Consider the following 25001-nt stretch of genomic DNA (forward strand, 5'->3'; position numbering starts at 1 on the left):
TCACAGACCCCGCTCACCAAAAAATTAACATCAACATAATAGCATTAGCCTGCTCATAGTCATCCATTAGAACTACTTAGTGGAGACAGACAGACAGACCAGGGAATATGCCAGTGCTCTTATTAAAGCCCCTCTTTCATAAGGATAAGCACCAAGCAAAGAGCTACACTATATACACAGTGATGCCACAGGTTTAAAAATGGCTCATGATACCTAAAATAGGTAAAGCAAGTGACCAGACTGACTTAAAAGCAGAATGCTCTTATGTTAAAACCACCACTTCAAAGCAAATGCCTCAGTTCCTGCTTTGTTGTAGGGATTAATTCATTAAGAGTCACATCCTTCTTGAAATTCTTTACTGTGAAAACAGCACTGCATGTTTGTGAGCTCAAAAACGTCGCTGTCAGTGTTTTGTCCTGGACTTGGTATCGGCAGTTGTAGATGCCTATACATGTTTAAGTGCTTGAATTCTTAAAGTGTGCAGTGGATCTCAACCGAGTCATCACAGGGTAAAGGGAGTGGCTGTTCAGTGGAAGCGCTGTTCCTTGTAGCTGAATGTGCTAGTTGGCAAACTTGTGAATGGAAGATGTGACACAATCAGTTGCAGCTATATTTGCCAGAGGGATAACAAACAAGTTGGAGGGCAAGTAAGTGAAAGCTGTAATTCAAGAATGGTTGGTGATGTATTGTGACATCTTTTTACATAGATCTACTCCTAAAAACTTCTATTAGCTTTTGTTAAAACTAGAACGACTGCAAAATTCCCTGTATCCTAAAACTGCTAAGATACATATTCATGAGCTGAGTGTGTTGCAATAGTGCATCAAGTACTTGTTTAGCAGCTAAAAAACAGTGCAAAGTTTGCGCTCATAGATTATAATCACGAAATTCAAACAACACAATTAGAAGCCACATCTGGCAGCTGTAAGAATAAATGAGAAAATATTGTTTCCCATCTGGCTTCTTAGTCTATGCCTCTGCTCTTTATCTCTTTACCCCAGACCAACCTCTTTTCCATCTTTCTCACTCTCCTGTCTTTTATCACTCTCTTGCTCCCTTTATGTCTCTGAGTATCTCTCTCTCTCCCCCTCTCACTCTCTCTCTCTCCATCCCCACCGTTGCCAAGGCAATAGTGTTTTGTGGAGGCAGCTGGTTAGGGCTCATTTGTCAAGCTGCTGACCTGCCCTCTCTTGTCCTCACCCCTTTCGCTTGCACTCTCTTCTACTTTTCTGTTATTCGGTATACAAAAAACACTGAAGAGCCTAATTGTCATACTTGTATATCCCAAACAATCATGCAGTACAAGTGGAAATGGCATATTTCAGTCCGGTCCAGTTCCCTCATTATGTTTATGAGTGTCCATCTAAAATGATGTGTGTTTTTCCATGTGAGCAATAGCTTGGCAATGATTTAGAGGTATATACAGTAAACAAAGCAACCGCTTATGGGTTAGCGTAATGAGCTTGACAAAGGATTCTGAAACATTGATTGTGCTCTCCTTCATGAGAAAGACTGTGGCAGCCTGCCGGAGATAAAAGCTGATTTTGTGGAAAGTAGGGTGAAAAAACGCCAAGATATGATGTCAGTCTTGAGCCTCTCTCCTCATTTGCTACATGTTTCCTACACTTTTTCCCAATGTTTGTGCCTTCATGTGACTGCAGCTATGATCTTAATCATCCATTAAAGATACTAATCTTTTTAATTAGTCAGTAAGTCATCCAAAAAATAAGTCACAGAACTGGAAATCTCAACCATGTTTGTGGTTTTGGTGGAACATTTTTAGTGGAATTATCTGATAATAGCCTGCTGTGTGGTACGGCCTTTCCAATAAAATTCAGCTTTGTTAAGTGTTTTATTAGTCTGCGACATAGCACTAATTAGCAGAGTCTGCACTGGATATGCACCAGTTTATGGATGTAGCTTGCTAACTAAGTTTGCTAGCTTAACACTGCAATCAGGGTGACTTCCAGCTCCAAAAAAACAAATGGGATGACATCAGTAGTGCTAACACTGAGGCAAAATCCAAAGCAAATGTGCAAAGACGCTACGGCTACATCCATCCTTTATATACAGTCTCTCATCTAAACACGTGTCAAGCTGTTACCAGAAAATGGCAAGCGAAAAATGATTGAATTTCACACAAAAGGACGTGATTTGTTTCAGTCAGTTTACTACTCCAGTCGTTTAAGCATTAGAAACAAAATCATTTCAAAGCTGAAGTCAAATGCATGCACGGTAAAAGCGCGCGCAAGATCACAGGTGTCTCCTACGTTTAGATGTGCGATAACAATGTACTCTGTAACACGAGAACACAGACTTCACACCTCATAAAGTGCAAGCTTGTTTGTGTGTCTGTGTTGAATGTGTGTACATGTAAGGAGGAAAAAGATTCAAGCAGATATTGTTTCACACTTTGCTTCATTGTCCAGAGCAACAGAGGAATTTATTAAAACAAATACGAAACACTGCACAGACACCAACGCACACACACACATACATAGTTTTAATCATCCGTCCTTAAGTGGAAAAACAAGTGCTCTCCCACAACACTTGTTATCTTTCTCTACTAATTAATTCAGAAATGTTCACTAATGGTACTGCTCTGACAGAAGGGTGCAATGTGTATGGGTACATGCATGTGACCTACAAACCCCATCAAGCCTCATTACCACCAGCATTCAAACGTATGCGTGTCCATAAATATGTCTGTTTGTTTATTGGCATGTGCATTTTATAATGATACAATTACATCATGCATGCTCGAGGTTTAGGAACTATGCAAACTGTTAATGAAAAGAAGGAGACAGTTTGATGATCTGCAGGTGTTAGCCAAGTGGTTTTTTTTATTGTGTGGTTCTCATTTAGGATTTTCTTTTTTGCAAACTTGACGAAACATTTAAAATATACATTTTACTGTGACGCAGTTCTCTTGAGCATAGAGAAACAATTCAAGTAAGGGAACAATGAAATCTATATCGATGCTACTGTGAATCTTAGAAGTAAACCTTGATCAAACCGAACCTCGATGACAAGCAAAATGTTAAAAAAAAATCAAATTTCTTTACCATCTGAATGTATTTTTAAAAAGCACACAGGCCTACTCATAAAAACACACAGACACATCCCACATTTCTATAGCTTCTAACCATGCATCTCAAAAGGCCGATCTGTCCTGGTTATTAGAGTGTGAACTCCCAGTCTGCTCATCGTGTGTATGCATGTGTGTGTGAGTGTAGGAGGGAGCCTAATTTGATTCTCAACTACACCATGTTTCTCCACTTGCTGCCTGTTTATGGAAATTGCATAATTGGTATGTATCTATGTGTGCATATATTTGCTCCCTCGTGGGGTCAAAAAGTGACTGATTGCACAGCAAAACAACTGATGTTGTGTTCTGTAGAAGTGTGTGCACCACCAGTTTGCTTAGATGTGTAAGTATGCATGTTTTTCCATATTCGCATGTCATTGTGCATATTCACCTGCATGATCTGTTTACTCAACTTTTTGACCTCAGTATGACGGCATGTGAAACAAGGGCTCGCTCTCTTGGAAAACACTGCTTCGCTGATTACTAATGAACCACATGTTGATTGTACTTTAATTTTTTCTATATAATATCCAACCTGACTGCCCTTTCCATTTTCTAAAAATACTGTTTCAATGACAAGCTTTAGAAAAACTGAATTGCTGGCCCAGTTTGCATTAAGTAGTCTGCCAATTCCATCAGGATCATCTATAATAAAAATAGAGCCACTTAGACCGCTGGAAGGTGCTCTGGATAAAACTGCTCATCATAAGACAGGTGTTATGATACTAGTTTATAATAGCATGTATGCAATACAATAGCAGTGGTAATACAGGCATATACAGAAAAACACGTGCAAATTATTTTGTCCAATATTTAGTTTTAAAATTTGGCATTTATGTGCCTTTATTGTAGCTTCTTGTAGATTTCTTGCTACGCAAAACAAACAGCTGTGGGTTGAAGCAGTTCACTTGTTGATCAGATTGTTTGATGAGGGACTTTCATCTGCTTTTTCCCAGTAAAGGTTTTAATGAGGCAGTTTTGGATACTAGAAGCATTCTTTCTTTCACTCCACCTGAGCTCACCTTGATGGCTCCGCCTCTTTGCTGTCTGTGTAGACAGACTCCATTCTAAACAATGACAACACCATCCTCACTTTGGCTTGTGTTATCAGTCTTTTTGTGGGGCTACTTGAGGTTAATGTTGTATTAGTTTATATTCTTATGCACACTCCTAAATACATTTCCACTGCAGGTCTGATTTTAGTTACAGATGTAGTAGAAACGCTTACATGGATTAAATCACTGAAGCAAAGAATTTGGCCCAAGGATTTTTGTAATAGAGTTATTTGAGTTACTCGATGAGTTGTTGCAGCCCTAGTAGTAGTACTTTAAATTACTGCCTCCCAAGGAGTTCTTTGACTACATCCTGTTTGCACTTGGAAACCTTCATCACTGTATCTTGCAGTACTATTATTGTGGCAAAATCTGCATAGAGACAGACAAATAAACATCTCCCAAGGGCTCAAAACCATCATTGTGGTAATTCCAGCAACATCTTGTCATGATGACGGATAGACAGACCTACAAAGTGAAAACAATACCAGTGTCAATGTCACAGCTGGTAAATTCAAGCATCTGTATTGGCACATTAAACCACAAGGTGGATAGCAAAGTACACCCACACAAACACAAATGTGCAGCACTGAGCTGGTAGAGAGGTAATTTGACAGCACTGAGCACTGGATGTGGTGTTGTCTATGTGCTCTTCCTATTGTTCTCTCTCTCTCACACAAACACACACACAAGCACAATCATGTACATTTCCGTCTTTCACAAAACACACTAGGCAAGACCTCACAAGCTACTCTGGAGACAAATTGCACAGGTCCTCTTTCAGACGCAGAGATACAAAGGGGTGAAAAAGAAAATTGGAGAAAAAAAAAAGGCAGGGGCTAGTACGTATAGAAAATTACCACAACTTTAGAGAACTACAACTTTTCTCTTTCTCACTCCCTCCTCCGTCCACCCCACTACGCTCCCATCACTGCCTCCATTCACACTAATCTCTCTCCTCACAGTACCACCCCTATCTCTCTCTTTCTACCTCATTCCCTCTCCTCTGTCACAGAAAACAGAATCAGGGTAGAGTCAGCCTCGAGGCAATCATATTTAGATCAGCTATTTTGTAATTTCTTTTTTCTCAGCAAAATCGTTCAATGCTTTTCCCTAAAGGGACATGTCAGGGCCCCAATGGCTCATTTCTGACTTACACTGTGTATTTCTGTGGGAATGCATATTTTCTAAAAAAGCCCAGCATGGGACAAGTGTTGCAAAATAATTAGGGCCATAAATGGTATGGAACGGTAAGTTGTCGTTACTATTTGTTACCATATTATTCGTTACATGTATCTGTCCTTAAAAGTTTAGTTCCTTTGCTGTGCTTGCAACAGCATAACCAGTTTCTGGCCATATATCAAGAGCAGCTATTTTTTAACCGCATCACATTAAAGGCGTGAAACTTTATCCAGAAGACAAGGCACAGTGTAGCATCCTCCTTTTTATATGCAACAACTGCTTGACTCCAAGGCTTGGAAAGAAGGACGGTACAGTGAAGTATAAAACCACAAAGTTAAAATACTTTAACTAAGATTTATGCATGTGCACAAATTAAGTTACCATGTTGCAGTCATGTGTGTTATTCTTAAATGAAAGCTCAAGTTTTGGTTAAATTACTGTTAAAATTTCAGATATTCTATCGCTCGCCATGACATGAAGTCTTAATTTTTGGTCTCTCTGTTATTATTATTTATACTGCTTTGGGGTTTCCTTTTGATTTAGCACCTACAGTTTTAACTTATTCATATAAAAAAGTCACCACAGATGAGTTATAGGCACACTTACTCCCCAAGTGGTTAAATGACTTGTCTGGGAATCAAACCCCTGATTTCCCAATAGCAAAATGGCTTCTACATAACATAGATAACATTTGTGGCATGTTTAGAATACTTTTCACTTCAGGCACATCTCCTGTAGTCTACAGTCATCACTTAGCAACTCAGTCTTCCCCTAAAGAAACACACACACACACACACACACACACACACACACAGTAACCATGATAGCCGGATGTACAGTCCATCATTTGATTTGGACAAAGTATTATTAAAACCCACTTATTCCTGGCTGTAAGCGCTATAAGCTGTGGAAACTATTCTGTCTGCCACAGGCTGAAAAAGCAAGTCCTGCAGACATCTGCTTCAAATCTGACCTAAAACAGTAGAGGCTGACACAGAAAGAGTTTAAGACTACTGTTACTAAGACAGCGTCTCTCCTATTCATTCATTATGGCAGCACACTTTGTTTAATGTCATTACAACTCTTCTTCCATCTCTCATACAAACTGAACATTTCCAAACAAGCACTGTAAGCAAACCTTTGGTTTCCAAGGCAAACTACAGTAACCAATAACTGAAGCCAGCCAGCTAAAAGAGCACAGTGCTTTCCATCTCTTTCCGCACTGCTAAACAAAGTCAAGTACAGTTTATTCCTGTAGTTCAATATCAGCTTTAAAATCTCATTTACTTATTATGAGACCACACCAGCAGCAGTTCACAGTCGTGCTCATGTTCTCTGTGAAGATAAAGAACCTCCTCCACAGCCAGAAAAGCTAAGATAAACAGTATGGGCAAAGACTCACTAACTAAACACTCTTAGCATCTGATTTATAGGTCAGAAATCCATTTTATAAGGAAGCAGTACAGTTGATTTAGTGAAATCATTTCATCAGTATACTCAGTATCAGTTACTTCAACCTCATTCCAGTTGCTATACTGGGATCGATTGAGTGGTCAACGAAACAGTGATGGTGTGGATATTTAAATGACGGTTGTTATACAGCCGGTAACATGTGATGATATTTAGGGATGATCACAGCTCCCATAAATAAACATAATGCCTAAAGGTAACAAGGTAAACTGCTGAAGTATGTTATAGGGTATATATATCTCGCTAAAGGTACAAGCCCAACAACCTTACAGAACAATGCCCAGAAATGATAATTCGCAAGAGTATTTCACCTTACTGTGAGAAATACACAATACAGAGCTCCTATTAAAAGAACCAACAGACATTCAGTTTTACATGTATACAGCTACAGGAGTGCATGTGTGTAGGCACTTTAGCAACACTGAATGACTGCATTATAACAAAGCAGACGTAACCATTAAAGACATGAGATTCAAGTCAATCACAGTTACAAGGAGAACAAATGTATACAAAACTATAGTCCACAGCAAAACTAATATGGCCACCAAAACTGGCTAAGAACCACCGCGTCAATGTGTAAATGAAGTCTGAACAACATAATGATACAATGAGCTTGATATTTACTGCTAACAAGGTTAAAACAGCTATTAGGAGACTAACATACAAGGCTACAGTCTAAGTACAATACCATTTACCTGTATCAGCTGTACAGTTGTACTGTCAGCATGTCACCTAATGTTTTGGCAAAAAAAAATTCTTTATAATGGTTGGTAATGAAAGGACTTCAGTTTTGAAAAAATATATACACAAGAATAGAAGACTGTGGAATTATCTTCAGTTTCAAAGCATATTGACCAGTATTATACAAACATTAGACTGACAGCTGGAGCTAATTTCCCACACTTGGTGTGGGTCAGGATGACGACTACAGCAGCTGGCCGTGAGCAAAATCAACAGCGTGGTAAAAGTCCTCTTCAAATGTGGTCAAATAGCCATCACAAACCTCACCATGAGTCACCATCAGATTTTAAGCATTGGGTTGAGAAGAGCTTTAAACTGTGCCGCTCTTATTTCACAGCAGGGATCTTTAAATGGAGCTCCAGTGGAGTCCCTTTTCAACTAAGAAAGATGACAAATAAACTTCAAGCTGGCTTCGTGAGTGGTTTGTTCTGGGATGTTCTCACACATTATTAAGCCACCTAAAAGGGCAACTGTTGTTGTTTTTTTAAATCTAAATTAAGTTGACTAGATAGATGTCCCTCCTTAGCATTTCTCCAGCTCCCTGCTGTCTGTTGAGTTCTTGTACCTTTTCCAGTGTCTAGGTCCTCTTTGTTTTCCACTGCATGACTTACTCAAAGAAAGCTCAATGCATCTCGTTCAAATTCAGCGCTATGACATTCGAATTACTTGAAATTCAAACAACCGACCACCCAACAAATAATTCACTTTCCCAACTTCTCGGCACTGGAACTTATAAGTTAAACTACACTACAGAGTGCAAAAATCAATAAAATCTACAGAAGACTAACATCGCAGCACGGCAGAGACCAAGGCAGAGACCAAGGCAGAGGTCTGAATAGTCTGATGAAAATAAAAGAAGAGCATAAGTAAGGCAAAGTAGGAAACAGAGACAAGGCAAAAAGCATAAAGGGGGTGGGGTATTGTTGATTTTGTTGTGTGCTGAGAGAGCAGTCCACCTTACCGCTCATCCCAACCACCACATCGCACTGACACCATCGCCTTTTCACTTCATCACCAATAACATTTGCAACATTACACTGACAAAATGCATAATAAACAATTACGAAAAATATGAGGATAATGACAGTGAAGCTGATCATTATCTACATGAAAACCAGTTAATGATTTTAAGAGAGACTGATCAAAGTTACTCACAATATCTCATCGTTTTGAAATTCCAGGACGCCGTGAGAGTCTTCAAAGTCTTCTCCACCACCTCGCGCTGTTCCTTCCAACGTCTTGTATGGCAGCATGACCACGCCACGAGCCCCTGAGGTTCTCAGCACCTTCACCTCCATGGTGCCAACGCTCTCGCTGACATGGCATACGGGCTCCTCAAACGTAAAGATGCCGGCATGATCGTCGTCAAAGATGGTAACGGTTGCTGTGGATGGCATGCCGAGACAGGCCACTGAGTCAACGTGATTAGCTGACTCGCCCCCCTCCTCAGGTTCCTCGCCTTCTGATGTCAACACTTTGACACTGGAAAGGTGAATCAAGAAGTTTTCATCCTCCTCAAAGATGTCATCATCAATGATCCCCACACGGACCTCCTTCATCGTCTCACCAGGCTTGAAAACCACTACACCCTCGGTGAACTCGTAGTCCGAGCCAGCGTTGGCTGTGCCATCTTCTGTCCGGTACTCCACAGAAACCGTCTTGCCCAGGTCGCCGCCACGCCGCACCACATTCACTGCCACTGTGCCACAGTTCTCAAGACACTGGTAAGAACCGGGCTCAAAAAAGATTTTGGAGACAGGATCGTTTTCGCCAGTTTCTGAGCGAACCTCGTGCATGCTCACAGCCTTTCGTGCTTGATCAGCAGCATGTTTTTTCAGGATGTTGCCAGCACCTGTCATCAGTCGGGTGGCCTGGCATCGATAGAAAGCACGGCTCTTCTGCTGCTGGCTCAGGACTTGGTAGTTGGCAAGCTCAATGAGTTGCTCCACCTGGTAAGAGAAAATACAAAAAGCCACAAAGAGTGCAACAACATGCATTAATAGTAGATTTCCTGGGGGTATAAATCCCGACTCCCAGACTGCTGAAACAGTATCCTATTTTATGTTTTTAAAAGCTGTGTGTCACTGAACCAATGTGGTGGAGTTTCATCAAGCTCGGATGGATAAATAAGATCTAACTACATGTCACATCAATCACTACTGAACAAGAAACTGTCAAATAGCAGTAAAATTATAATGAGTCAAACACTTACAGTAAGTCAAGCACAGTCTGGGGGAAAAAAACAGATGTAAATTACATGCCAAGCCAACCACTTAGTTCTCTTTCGCAAATCCTTTTTCTTGTAGAAGGACAAAAAGTTTTTATTTGAAAATGTTTTCAGAATTCAGAAATTTCGTCTTTGTGTAAATAGTAAGTCTGCAGCATTTTCTTTGTGAGAGAACAAATAAAAATACTGCATATTTTATTTGGAAATGTCTTTGGTTTCCTATTAATTTTCTATATTCACCAATACATAAGTGTGAAATTCACTTGTAAATATATATAAATGCCTGAATTTATTAAGAATTTATCTAATATTCTGCAACAGACTGGTGATCTGACCCTGTAAAAATGAAAGCAAACAGCAGTAGTTTTATATATTGCAGATTACCTTTGGTCTTGTGCAACTAGAGCAGCAATAGCAAGATATATTTCTGACTTTGTTACAAACCTCTTTGTCAGGATGTTTCTGTTTAAGCTCCTTCAGGATCTTGGCCATATCTCTCCGTGTTTCCTCCTCATCCAAGTCCTTCTCATCTATATCTAAGCCCAGTGGACCATCAAGGAAGTCAACACCATGAGAGTTCAGCATCTTTCCATCCATCTCAATGTCCACCTTAAAACAGAAGCAATAGAAGGACGGAAGGAAGAAGTAATCAGTACACCTCATTTAAGATTTTGTCAATATATCAATTCTTTAGGCGCTCTTCTGTAATCTCAAAGGTCAAGTGAGAACTGCATGTATGTGATGAGAACACAACAACAAGCATGAAATCAAATAGTGAGTGTTTGTGTGAATCCAGTCATGTGAACATGTTGGTGTCCAATAACACCCCTCAATCAAAGCAAAGAAGGGTGCTATTAGACACTGGTCAGAGTTTTATCTGTCAGTGTTTCAAAGCTCAGTTCTCACTGTTTTATTCTTGAAACTATTTGTTTTGTCAGCCACATTTAGGTCAAAAAACTTTTGCTTTCACATTTCCAAAGGTTTACTTTACATGTAACCATGGTAAGCTAACAGTACCAGATCCCAAAGGATGGGTAGGTAATATATTAGCCGTCAGTATTTGGATGTCACTTTATTTTGTAGCTGTCAGAATAAAGAAGTATTCTGTTTTTCACTGACATTGCATTTTTCGTAGAGAATCATTTCATTGATGAAACGTCCTTCGTCTCTTTAAACGGGAAGGCAAGAAATACTCATTTTTTCCCCCAGGAACATATTTGAATTTAATTTAGTGATTTTTTTTCAGAAGATGAAATGAAAGTGTTCTTCATATACTTACGGAGCACTGATTCTTTATAATGCCATCAAGCAATAACACCATGGGCAATTTTCAAATGCAGAAGAAGAGACAACCAGGCTTCAAATTAACTGTAGCAAATCAACACAATCTACACCACAGTACTGAAGATTTAATTAGATGTGTGTGATGCACTTCATCTTCACATGTGTCATCAGATAATAGTCAAAATGAAAAATTAATAGCTGACAATACTTAAGAAGGTATTTGTGCGTGTTTCATAACAACAGTTTAGCATGGCAAAATGTCATTCTGTAATACAGATTTGAGGTACACATTACTCATGAACACTCTTCACGCACATACCTTAGCACCTTATCTTTTCCACCATGTGTTTGGATGAGGACAGCTTAATTATGTTTTTACTAGCTGACTCTTCTCACAGATATGTCGGATATGCTTTAGTTATAACTGTTAAGATTTTTATACGACACTAAGGAAGGCATTTTTTCTTCTGCAAAACTTGGTAGTAAGACATTGGTGCGATATGGGAATAAGAAACTGCTACAACAACAAAGTCTAACAGGGCAAATCAAGCAATTTAAGGAGGTTCCAAAAAGGAAAGGTCAGGCACATTAAAACTAATTTATTTGAACTGAAGATAAGAAAACTGTTCATTGTCCTGTCCTCACTCTTGTGTTCATTGCAAAAAACTGTACATGCCAAAGCATAGCAAAGAATAGTAGGTAGTAATGTGTGTCTTACCCTTTCTGACATTTTATTCAGTGCATTCCCCAGATTTCAGTAAATGACTAGTTAAATGCAATAAACAGTTATATGCTTTATACAAAAAATGTCTGTGGAAAATGAACCCTGGTGATAACGGCTGTGGCAACAGTGACAGCATCATACCTTGGAAGGAAGTGGACGATCACCCTCGGTCTCAATGATCATGCCACGCTGCTTGCCAGTGCGGTAGCGCTTGTACACATACTTGTAAAACAGCAGGCGGCGATCGGCTATCCAGGCGAACACCACACAAATGGGGAAGAAGAGGAAAGTGAGCAGCCCCTCCCACACCTGCACAACGCCAGGTGAGATCACTGACAGAATCAGGTAGAGCCAAATGTAGGCAAAAATACTCCAGGTGGCCGTGACAAAGAACACACGGAGGTGCTTGACCTTCCTCGTCTCGCCATCAGGAACGACATACACACAAATACCGATGATGACAAACATGTTGAATGCTGCAGAACCCACAATAGTGGAGGGTCCCAGTGTGCCAGCCTCAAACCCATGACCAATAATTTCTATAATGGACAGGAGGATTTCAGGTGCTGAAGAGCCCAAAGCCATGAGGGTAAGGTTGGAGACCGTTTCATTCCAGATCCGGACAGTAGTGGTGGTGGTTTCTCCATTGGGTTTCTTAATGGTGATCTCCTTTTCCTGTGATGTTATAACCTCTATTGATGCCATAAAGCGGTCTGCGATGATGGACACACCCAGGAACATGTAGACCAAAGCCACAAAGTAAACAGTTGCACGAGCGACCTTGTCTCCAAATGATGGGTTTTGGGGCTCCCAAATAGGCAGAATCACCCCATGTGAACACTGCTCAGGTTTACTGCATTCAGTTTTATTGGTGGACACAGCTGAAACAGAGCCACCCAGGCTTGCTTCAGGGGGTGCCCCGGCCAACGAGGGATGGAGATTAAGGAAGAGGATCACCGTAACAACTGTTAACCTCATGGTCGGGGACAGGCGGGAGGAGTGATCCCGACGGGCCATGTTGGTGTCAAGACCAGTACTCTGAGGTGTTAATGAGGATGTTGAACCTTCAGAGAGAAAACAACAGGAGAAAATACAAAGTATTATTAGAAATAAGACAAATGAATGTTGTTGAAAACAGGAACCAGTGGGGAATTCTAACATTTAAATCTCCTTTAACATGATTTTTATAATGTAGTGATTTTCACAGGAAAATATTTGTTTACTTCAATTTACTTACATTAAATGATGCTGCCTGCAAGGTGCCAATATCATGAAATATTATGATAGAATGTTGTACAAGAGCACGTCAGCATTGATAAAGTACATGATAATAGGGCTGGGCGATATGACCCAAAATTCATATCTCGATATTTTTTAGCTGGATGGCGATATAAGATGTATATCTCGATATTTTCTTTTTAAAGCCATAAGTTAAGAACAAAAAGAGAGTTCTTAGTCACACTGTGTCCCAGATGTCACACGGGCACTTTTATTTACATACAGCGTAGATGTACATGAAGAAATTACTCAAAAATAAATTATCAGCATTTATTAAATAATCATGGTCCATAAATAAAAGAAAACAATGTTGTTTTTGTGCATAACAAAAAGCTCACAATTGTGCAGTCAAAATGTAAACTAAGACGCTGAGCATAATAACAAAGAGACAGATTTCACAGCTGCACCGCGTCTCTGAACAGGTGCCATTTGTGGTCCTTATACACACACAGTACGTATCACTCCGCGAGGCTCCTCCCCGGTAGCCGTAATTTTCCGAAAATCCATCAAGCGGTGCAGCTCCGTAGCTTAGCAAAGTCATATTAAAACATTTTTTGACAGATTGCTGAGCGCTGTGTACCACATAAAATCGGTTCGCGGTCAGTAAGCACAACCAGAATTCATACATAAGGCGCACTGTCGAGTTTTGAGAAAATGAAAGGATTTGTCGTTAGCGCGGTTAGCTCGTTAGTGCGGTTAGCTCGCTAACACGTTGACGCCGTCCAGCCCCACGCACGGGGCGATCCGCGGTAACTCGCTAACGGAGATTTTCCGCTTTCATCTTGTCATGCAGGTGAAGCTATGGGGGAGGGGGAGTTGTGTTCAGTGAAGGAGAGGCGAGGCCGAGTAACGTTGCGTAGAGACAAAAGCGGACGAAAGAGAGGCAAACCTGCGGCTCCACAAGTATAATTATAACGTAACATAGACTATATCGATATAAACGATATTGTCCCATCTTATATCTCGTATGAAAATAAATTGATATTTTTAAAAAACTCGATATATCGCCCAGCCCTACATGATAAGTTGGGAGGTGTGTGACTAAAACCAAATAGCTCAGTTCACATGAATGCCTTAGGACCTTGTAAACACAACACCACAGAGATTAGCAGACATGTTTCAGGGCAGATGTTTGCGTAGTTGTTTAAGGACACCAAGTTTGAATAATCACACCAAAGATAAACTTGAGCTCCTGAGCTCAGCACTTTGGCTTTTCAAGGAGCAGCTTCTGAAACTTCCCTGCAGCGGTCCTGTAGCAATAATACTCTGCTCTACCTAATATGACACTGCTGGCAGTGGCCTTTATGAAAACAGTCTACTTCTCTCAGCAACAGTAACTTGTGAATAAGGTGGCTTTATTAAGACATCTTTTAAATATCACACACCCATAAGATGCCCACAGAGCTTCATCAATCTCCCCCGGTGAACCTTTCAGAGAAAAGGTGTAGCATTCTGAGTAATTATTTCAGATTGTATTTTTCAATGCCTGATTTGGGCTTATTGTTTCCAAAACACACTTTAGCATTGAGATGTGGGTAGTTCACAAATTAATCGTGTGCTTATTTGTGTTTTAAGTGTAGGCATTCACACAGACTAATCACTTTTGTCATAAAAAGCCCATGTAGTGACATTTAATGACAGGTACCAAAGAAAATGGGGGGGACATGCAAACTAGGGCTGCCACAAACGATTATTTTGATAATAGACTAGTCACCGATTATTTTTGCACCAGCATGCATCTGCTCTTATATAACTATCATTAGCTTACAGCTTTAAGTGTTTAAGGTATGTGCTAACTAAAAGTAAAGACAAGATGATAGTTAATTAAATGTTAATGACATTTGCAGATCGTTTCGGTGGAGTTTAACACTTAGACCCCCGGAGAGCAGTCATTTTGGTTTTCTACCTTAGACCCCCGCGGAGTCATCATTTTGCGTTTCTACCTTTAATAAACTCAGCCGTCTGCTCCTTGCTATCTAAAATATAACAGTATATTCTTGAGCATCTCACAGTTCTGATAATCAGTTGTCTGCTTGAAGTTTATTCAGCTGTGTAAAAACTATAACTTTAATCTCAGCCAAACCGATTTACTCAGAAACAAATTAAATACTGAAAAAAGCCAAACAATAACATTTTTAAGTTATCTAAGTGACTTATATATGTTTAACCTGAGTGGCGAAAGACGGCTTGGGTTTGAAAACGATTTGCCAGGAGTCCAGTGTTCTTACCGGTTCTAGTGAGCCTTGCCCCCGGCTAGCGGCTCTGACGTCTCCAAAAACGTCAGAGCGCTTTTGCAAATATGTGGTGTCTTGATAAACTGAGCAGATATTTGAGGTTTACACAGCTACATTCTCGCCTGAAAATATGTTAAACTTTATTTTGTGACCCAAAAAGAATAATAAGAGTAACATTAAAACTAACTAGCTGCCGCCATCGTTGACAACTATTCTGGGCCGCTATGAATTCTGGGACACAACTTCTTCGGGGTTTAACCAGCTGGCATCCTTGTACATGCAGTGCTGCCTTCTTCTGTTTCAGTCCGTTATTACACTCTTAAATCCTACTACTCATTCCTGTGTCTTTTGGGATCTTACAAAGCTTCAAACAACATGTCGACTATTAAATTAGTCGTCTACGATTTTAATAGTCGACGTAATCGTGACTAGTGGACTAATGGCAGCCCTAATGCAAACTGATACAACTTAGTCCTAACATCAGACTCGTATCCGAGAACTAAATTCTTGCTCCAAGGTAGAGCTGGGCGATATGAGATTTTTTCATATCACGATATGTTTTTTTCATTTCAGGCGATAACGATATCTATCACGATATAAGCCAAATAACTATTTGTAAGATTTAAATGTGCCGTTGCTCACAAGTAAAATGTGAAATAATCAGCAGCTTGTTTTGATTTAAATATTTATTTCCCATAATAAGTTCAACAGGGTAGATGTACTTAAGGAACATGAGACTTTTTCAGATAAATAAAGGCAAATATTGCAAACTACACAAAAGGCAGCCGCTAAAGCGTTTAAGTTTCAAAATAGAACAAACGAAACAGACTAAATTGTCAATTCCACTTAGAAACAAAATATTAATTCTAAAAATAAATCTTAGTTTGTTTTACAGAAGAACAGACAAAACTGACTAACTTTTGTCAATATCAAATAAACTGAGAACTAAAAGGAAATTCTCAATCTCTCCTTGTTGTATAGCTGAGCTTTTCAAACAGTTTTAACAGTTACTTTAGTCTGACAAAAGCCGAATGACGAATTAGCGCTTCCAGTCAGAGACTGAGGCTACGTCCACACGTACACGGGTATTTTTGAAAACGGAGATTTTCCGTTTTCGTTTTAAAAAATAATCCCGTCCACACATAAAGGCAGAAATGAAGGAAAACGCTGCTATGAACATGCCAAAGCAGCAGGTGGCGCTAGATTCCTAACCGTGTAGAAATGTTGGCCAATCAGAAGTCTAGAAGCCTCGGTGGGAAAAAGTAAACAAAGCTGGGGCATAGAAGCAGAACCGAGTCGTATGTGTGGAGGGACAGTAACTGTGTATATGTAAGCATTTAAACACTGCAGAGAGTAGAATTAACAGTAACAGTATTGTAGAAGTTAATTTCACCGAAACAATAACGTGGCGCACAGTGTGACGCATGCACCAGTTTATTGTATTTCCAGACTTGCTTTCGGCACAATTTACAGTGCATGCTACTCTGTTTTTTGTCAGACTTGAAATAGCCGAAATACCTTCACACTACGGAACTTCTATGGCTCTTCCGTTCGACAATCTCTCCGGCATTGGAACCATCATCTGTTTTCTCTTCGGTCACGCTCGGTTGATTTTTCTAGTCGGCACACTCATTTCCTCCATTACCCGCTGGCTGCTTCCCAAACAAACACACGTGCGGCTTGGCACTTGTGCTGTACGTAACAAGTCACGCGACGTGACGCTGCGGCTGTGATTGGTTCGGCTCTGCGCTACTGAATTTGGATCGGCTGACCTTTTTTTTTTTTTTTTTTTTAAGAGAACAAGAGTGGCGAGGTCTATCGCGATAGCTTAATTTCTCTATCGAGTAAAAGTTATATCGCGATACATATCGTTATCGTTCTATCGCCCAGCTCTACTCCAAGGTAAACAACATAATTGGAAATCTGGCATTGCAACACCTGAAATGTATCATCATAAATACAAATCACTGAAAAATAACATGGATATTTTTCATAAGGCCGCTCATTTTTTATGGGAATTAATCAAACATATTGGAGCATTGGGACTCTGCTCTATAACATGATGAGTCTATTAGTGGACTCAAGGCAATTCTCTGGCATGTTTCTATCTTGGTGGCCTTGGAGTCTTTGCCTCATCTGTTTCTGTATTGCATGCACTTTTGTATGCAACAATGTGATGGTCAGACAGCAGAGCAGTAGGCAAAATATTAGAAAGTACTTTATCTGAATGAAAGGAGGAACAGAAAATATTAAATTGCTCCAAGTGAAAGGATAAACTTAGAATTGCAATGTTCATGTGAGTTGTAAAAAAGTGCAGTTACACTGTAGTTTGTAAATACTGCACAGCTTAAATTCGAGTCTCCTGAATTAGTGAAACCTCATTTCATCAAAATTTGCATTACTATAAAAGGTGCTGGGTTGCGGATGGTTATATAATTTAGTTTAAACTTCAGGAGAAGAACACATATCCACTCCTGGACCATTCCACAGAATTAAAGCCACACAGATTTTGCACGTTTGTATCTATACTTTGAATGCCTCTATGTCTAAATACAATGAAAAGAATCTTGAAAAAAAATCCATATTTTCACAGAAAATTTTTTTTAAATGTTCTTTGCCTTTTGCTATAGCACAAAAGTGCTATAGCAAAAGTCGTCATGACTGAACCATAAAATGTGCTTGATTAAAATTAAAGGTGGCCTGTTGTGCTCATTTCCAGCTTGGTGTTACTCCCAGTTATAAATAGACTTTTTATGTGATTCTTGCCTTGGTGATGCCCCACAATTCATTCAGTTTCTGAAAAATTTGATTAAATTAAATTGTCTTCTGACTGGCTGCAGTTCACAACATACAGCACAGCTTGAGAGATCTGAGTTTGCCAAATGCATCGACCATGCTGAAACAGAACAAGTGTAGCAAATTAAAACTAATTTACACAAAACAGCAGTGTAAATTAATTTTACCACTTTTTAATTGTTTAAGAAAAGCAATAAAGCAATGATAAAAGAGGTAATCCATTGAATTAAAGAGCAATAACCAGAATTAAGAGACAAAACAAAGCTCAGATCAGAACCTTTTTCAAACAACCTTTTTTCTTTTTAACTATTCACCCACAAGTGGAGCATGCAACACCTCCAACCTCTCAGTGACCACTCTCCATTGCAAGCTGATTGCGGAGGTTGCCTGCAGGTAGGCAACCTGTCTCCAAACAAACATGGTCTGACTCAGACAGTCAGGTAATGTTCTCCATCTAGCACCTTTATCCATTTGCAGTTGATATAGCGTGGTGCAGCAGCTACGTCAGGAGGGATTTCAGAAAACCTTGTCCAGGTATGAGGTTCTGGCTGGTTTCTGAATGTAGTTATTGTGAATTTCTGTTTAATGTTAATTTTTCTGCACATTAACAGCAACAGTCTTGTGATTCTTGCCACTTTATCATAGATAATCACAGTAATATCACAAACAGACTGTATGTAATTGTTCATTTGATCCCATTCAATCACAAACTGATAGCAGACTGACTCTGTCTTACTGTTGTTTTATCAGTGTCTTGACGCACCAAAGTCTCCTTGAAAATGGCAAGTGACTGCAAGCAGTAAAAGCCCTGGATCTCATCTTTGAAGCAATGATTTAAAGGGTAATGAGATCGCATTGCATACATACAAATTCATTGCATACTGTCGCAATAATTTTGATTATGCTGCAGTTAGGAACCACTGTTTTTCCTATGTGACAATAGCTGTACACAGCACAATTTTGCCAAGCTACTACAATAACTATTATGAATATAAATATATTTTTTCAACATGAATAAAATTTTCTGTCCTATTAAGCCAAGAATCCATTCTGACGCTGTTCATAGCTAAACACACAATAAAAGTTCCTTCAAGAATCTATTGAGAATATAATACAGTATACAGTATGGAGAGTATTTGTGTGTGTGTGTGTGTCTCGCTTAATGGTGTTGAAGATGTTTGCTGGCTAAATCTGTTACTTTGTAATGTAAAATCCACCAGTGGTGAATTTAAATATTTGGGTTAAATGGACCAAATGTTTAACTGCTGCCCCGATGTTTACTGAGTGGGCTCTGCTGTGGTGTAAGAGCTTTGTGCTCAGACATTAGGAAAATCAACTCTCAACAAAATTACATGTCTACTTAATTAAACTTCAATTTGCCAAGGTCATAAGAAACCATTTCCCCCTTGGTTAATGCTAGTCAGCAGCTCCTTGCCTTATATGGGCTTCTTGTGTGGTCACAAAAGCCTTTATGTTACTTTTCCAACTGATCAATAATTCAGTGTGCTCTGGAATTTGGCTGTTTTCACTTAGAGATGTCATTTTTCTAAAAGGCAGATGGCTGAACATAACACCAAAAGCCAGTTCTTCTCCATTCAATAGAGTGTATGTTCTAAAGCTTCACGACACAATTGGAGGTTATAAAGGTCGCAAAATTTGTAGATATGGTCAAAAAGGACAAAAGAAAAATTACAACTGAACCTGGAACAGGGTAGGTTTGTAGAAATTCAGTAAACCATCCCTCTAAATTAGCCGTGAGTGGGAATTTTACTATGATTGATGTTGCTCAATTGGTGCAGGTACATTTTTATGTCAAACAGAAGCAGTATATTGCTACAAGTCTTTGCATGTTTCCAGTAGTAATGTCAGAAAAGGAAGGAAAATGTGGTTTGTTTTCCTGCTTAGCGAGGTAGAGCCATTCATTTATTATTGCCAATTAGCAATTGGACCTTTAACGTTCCCCTAAAACATACAGGGTATGTGGGAAAGTGACAAGAAGTGTCTGGGTTGAAAAAAAAAAGGTGACATGAAGGTGAACTTGTTAAATTAAAGGTTTTTATTAATGTTTTTATTACGAATGAAACTGAAACAGACGGACAAACGACTATCACCTTTAAAAGAAAGGAAACAACCAAACCCAGGAGTTAGTCACTAAACTGAAAAATAAGTAAAAAAAAAAAAAAAAGGCTAAGTCAACAAAACACACACTCCTCTCCACAGAGCAGCAGTAAGCAGCCACCACACACAGCTCTCTAGCTGCAACCCAGCAAGGCTCTCTGGCACTAGAACTCACCTTTCTCTGACCTTAAGCACTCTCTTAATTGTAGAGTTATTTGCCACCACTTTTGTAACCTAAGGCAGGACACACCCAAACAAGGCCAAAATCACAGCAGGCCCTGCTCCACAAGCACCACACTTGTTTATTTTGCGGGGCTTAAAAACATCACTGCAGCACGTTCATGGATAGAACTTGTTCAATGCTGTTCATATGGCTTATTTAGCCAGTCACAAATACACAACTGTGGCTGTCCTGATAACAAGTTTCACAGTTTTACTGCCGTTTACATGCATGCCGCCATCTTGGGTTGTGAAGTCAGGGTTGGTGAGGCTGCTCCAAAGTTTGTGTTCCAACTTTAGGGGGTGTTCCAGTTGAAAATTCCAACTGGGAACTAGGAAATTCAGCCCTCCAACTTAAAAAAACTGCTCTAGAAGTCCATAAGCACAGGAAAAAAACTACAAATGGCACAGCATAAGCTACTAATGGAAGGTCACAATTAGTGCCGTTATGCCTTTCTTATCTGTGATGTGGAGGAGAACTCAGTCAGCTTTTGAAATACTTTGCTTTTGGTACTTTCTGGTACTTACTGGTCCACGGCAACTCACTTGCTTAAAAACCCACGGCCTTTATTGCTCACTATAGCAGTGGTTCCCAACCTTTTTTGTGCCACGGACCGGTTTATGCCCGACAATATTTTCATGGACCGGCCTTTAAGGTGTCACGGATAAATACAACAAAATAAAACCAGTACCGGTACCGAAAAAAAGAAGATTTATTCATAACACACGTGAAAAGACCCAGGAAAACCGAGTAAACGATAAAAACGATAACAAAATAACGCTGAAAACCGATAAAAACCCTGAAAACTATACATTTGACACCTGAGCCTCAACTCTCGCGGCCCGGTACCAAACGACTCACGGACCGGTATTGGTCCGAGGCCCGGGGGTTGGGGACCGCTGCACTATAGTGTTTTTCCTGTGTTTTTATCTGTTCAAATGATTCAGTTCATCTGTGCAATTTTGATGGGTCTGTGACCCCGAATAGGACAAACAGGAAAAAACATAAGGATGAATAAATTATTGCAGTGACAACAACACTGGAGCTGCCAGAGCCCTCTCACAAACAGAGGAAGGGTGAATTGTGTTAAACTGCACAAAATACAGCAGTTGCTGGCTGTTTTTAGATCGTTTGGTCATTTAAACTACTTCCAGGCTTTCTTCCTTTCCCCTTGGGGCTCGAGTCTCCTAGCTTTTACCATAAAACATAGTTAATAGTCTGCATTCTTAAAAAATAAAGCAGTAGATTATGTATATACTATCAGCTGCGCATGCCACAGTTCCTAATATAACACAGTTCATTGGCTAACCCTGGGTAAGCACTCCAGTTTCTGTTCCTTCCTCCATTTTTTCCATCTGGCTTGCTTAAAATTCATCCTCACGAACAGGAATCCTTGATAGACCTACCTTACACAGTTTTGGTTGCTTAACGCTTTATCAGAAGATTACACTTCAGATGACATAAGATAATCACCCACACTGTTTACAGTTCAGGGCTTGTTTCTTGCCTGCAAAATACATCCTGTAAGAACATCCTGTAACATTAATGGCCACTTGATAAAGGAAAAGATAATGACCTGGATCGTATCAGAGCCAAACTTTAGGGAACGTGTCTGTTGTTAGTGCTTGAGTGGCTTTGTGGCTGAACAGTGGCTGCTATTTTGGATTTTCTAATTGAAATATCAGGTTTCAGAATATCCGTCATGATTTTCCCTAGTGTTATGACCTCAAAAACTTGGCTCCATTTCAAGAAGAACACAGCAGACGAAAATCCAGCCTCAGAAAAAGACAACAGACACAGAAACTGGACCACTGAATCTTACTCCCCAGAGGCAACAGCAAAGACAGAAAGCGTAAAGTTAACGAAACGAAAACCATGTGCTGCAGCGAAACAAGCTGTTGCTTCTCTGGCCCAGAACTGTTATGTCTTGAGAGCCTTTGAAGATAGCACCCAAAGATGCCAAGAAGGCAGCTGATCAGACCAACAGGAAACAGAGCAAGGACAGAGAGAAGTCAGGAGGAATACATAAGACAAGACCTCACATTTTGCATAAACTTCTAATGTTTATCTGAAACTGAATCACATATTTTTGCAAATAACATAGTGGTAAAATAATTGAAAATTATTTTAAATTAAAATGAAATGCTGTGCTTGAGAATGCAGTGAGTGAAGGTAACAGCCTCAGCGTGCTGCTCTCAGCCTATCTGCGATGCATTTTCCTCACTATGGGACAGGCAGCGATAATGAAATATTTAAACCAGTGAGTGAAAGCGAGACAAAGAAATGTGGTAAAGTAAATAAGAATGGGAGCACAAGAGATGTAAGAAGAAAGGGACTGAAGGAGAGGAGTGTAATGTGGAAAACAGTACCATAAGGAGAATCAGAGACAGGCAGATGAAAAGAAAAAATACAAGGTAGCAAACAGGAGGCTAATCTAACATAATCTCACCTCTTCAAATGAAATAAAACCACAGGGATATTCCACTGAATGTGAGTGCAAGCACAGGCCAAAATAGACACACACACACACACACACACTATCGCCTGGAAACAACTGAAGATTAATGGTCTGCATTTACCATCATTAGAATGATGTTGAGCCTTTTTATCTGGATCTCTCTAACAGCCAGTCCCCCGACAAAGACGTCCTGTCATATTATTACACTTGTAGAGGTGGAAATGATCAGACTGCCACTGCAGTACACTGGGTTATTTCCTACTTTTACGTCTGACCAATGACTATCTGAATACCTGGGTTGTGATAAAAGACATGAATGTGTGGGAGGGCAATGATGAAGAAACAGGAGTTGTGCAAGACCAAATAAAAGAACTAAATTGTTAAAGGCTGAAACAAATTACCAAATGATTTCCCTTATTTACAGTTCCCTACTCATTCAAGAGATGGGAAATGATATAAGGCACATAATTATCTTCAACTTTGCCATCTTTAACCCTTTCTATGTTTATGGTATAATCCACATAAGGAAGCACGTGGGTAAAAATATCCTGCATTATGTACATTTTGCTAAAGAGATGACATCTTCCCCTTTCTTCAATAGGTTCAAATTTCACAAGAATTCTGTGGTTTTATCTTATGTGGTTATATAGTTTATGTCATCGGGCTTCCTAAAAATTAAGCAATTTTCTAGGAACATGCAGTAACAATGTTACACGCCACCAGCAGCCAATTAAATCTTCACAATAGCTTCATGTATTTTGTAATCTGAAATAGTGAAACATTGAAAAAAGTATTTTTGACAGTGCCCTTCCACCAGTCATGAGGTGACATCATATTGTGTAACCAAAAAAATAATTTCACAGTAGGTTTCTTCAGCTCTATGGAGCATTTTAGCGACTTCCAGCTCTGTTTTTGTTTTATTGCCTGTGACTGTGCCACTTTAGACCTCTTGCAGTACTGTCAAAAACCTGTTTGTTTGTTTTTTATCACAGGGAGGATGATATTATCAAGAAAATAAACACTAATAAAACCACTGCACACAAACTGCTGACAGACAATGTTTGTGACTAGCTTAGGGATCATAAAGAAGCATCTAGCAGCTTAAGAGTTACATTCCCTTGAGGAGCTGGACACAAGCTATTGTTTGTGTCAGTTGCTGTTATTTAACCTGCAGACACTACTTGGGTGCAATTGCTCAGTAAATAAAGGGAAGTTGAAGCTGATAATGAATACTGGACTTAGCATTTCCTTTCTAGTTAACAGTCACCACATGTAAATAATTAGATACGTCAGTGCACCAGTTCTCTTCTGAACAGCAATCAACAAACTATATAGCTTTATTTTTTAAGTGTCTAGTTTTGTCTTGTTTAAGCCAAGAGTTCCAAATATGAAAATGTTCTACGCCAAACATCTTATAAAAAGTCAAATGTTTTTCTTTGACACAATGCATGTAAACATAAACATATTTGGACCTATTTCACCGACACTTGTCTAATACTCAGTATTCAAATCAACTAATGACTCCAGAAAGCTTCCATTTCCTGTAAACGCTATTCACTCAAAAATAAAGGTACAATGGCCATTGGCTTTGTTGACTAAGACTAAACACATAGCACTTACAGAAATGAAGCCTATGCATAAGTTAGATAAGGAAGATCTGTCGCCACACATCTCTGCTTCCCTGATTTTTGCAGCTAATCTAAGCTTTACACCATTTCCAGTTTCCCATGCTGTCAAGCTGATTGTGACAACACTGATCAAGTCCAAACATCTTGCAGATGCCTTCATGCAACCAACCTCCTCCCTATTACTCAGCCTCCATTCAAGCCTGTGTCGTCATCTCCACTACCAGCATCTAAACTCCCGGGGGTCCTGCCCTAATCTCTATCACTGCTGGGATTAAATTCTGGTGTGATGGGCCAGCTGAGTCTAACCACTAAATATCTAAAACTGAATTTGAACATCAATAAATCATGTTCATTTCCTTCTAATGATCTTATTGAACTGAGTATTGCTTTTTTAACTTTCACAGTTTAGCACACTTTTAAAGGAATTAAAGAGTCTAGCATTTCTATAACAAAAACAACCGTTAGTGTATAAGTAATGATCTTTACAAAGCCTTTAATAAA

The 25001-nt window shown here is 39.5% G+C and overlaps 1 protein-coding gene across 3 annotated transcripts in view; it reads right to left on the reverse strand.

Annotated features, from left to right (window-relative positions):
* Positions 1-25001, reverse strand: part of slc8a1b (solute carrier family 8 member 1b) — a 145559-nt gene that overhangs the window by 117089 nt on the left and 3469 nt on the right. For all 3 annotated transcript variants that reach the window (XM_085296301.1, XM_085296302.1, XM_085296299.1), the window contains exons 2-4: positions 11910-12832; positions 10205-10369; positions 8689-9482 (exon numbers count right to left, since the gene is read on the reverse strand). In XM_085296301.1, the coding sequence (XP_085152427.1) occupies positions 8689-9482; positions 10205-10369; positions 11910-12785 (1835 nt within the window). In that variant the 5' untranslated portion in view covers positions 12786-12832. The remainder of the gene's footprint in view (positions 1-8688; positions 9483-10204; positions 10370-11909; positions 12833-25001) is intronic.

This window comes from Mchenga conophoros, linkage group LG13 (assembly GCF_057382185.1).
Source record: "Mchenga conophoros isolate Kocher_MC1m ecotype Shallow Benthic linkage group LG13, M_conophoros_male_GT1.1, whole genome shotgun sequence".
Lineage (NCBI taxonomy): Eukaryota > Metazoa > Chordata > Actinopteri > Cichliformes > Cichlidae > Mchenga > Mchenga conophoros.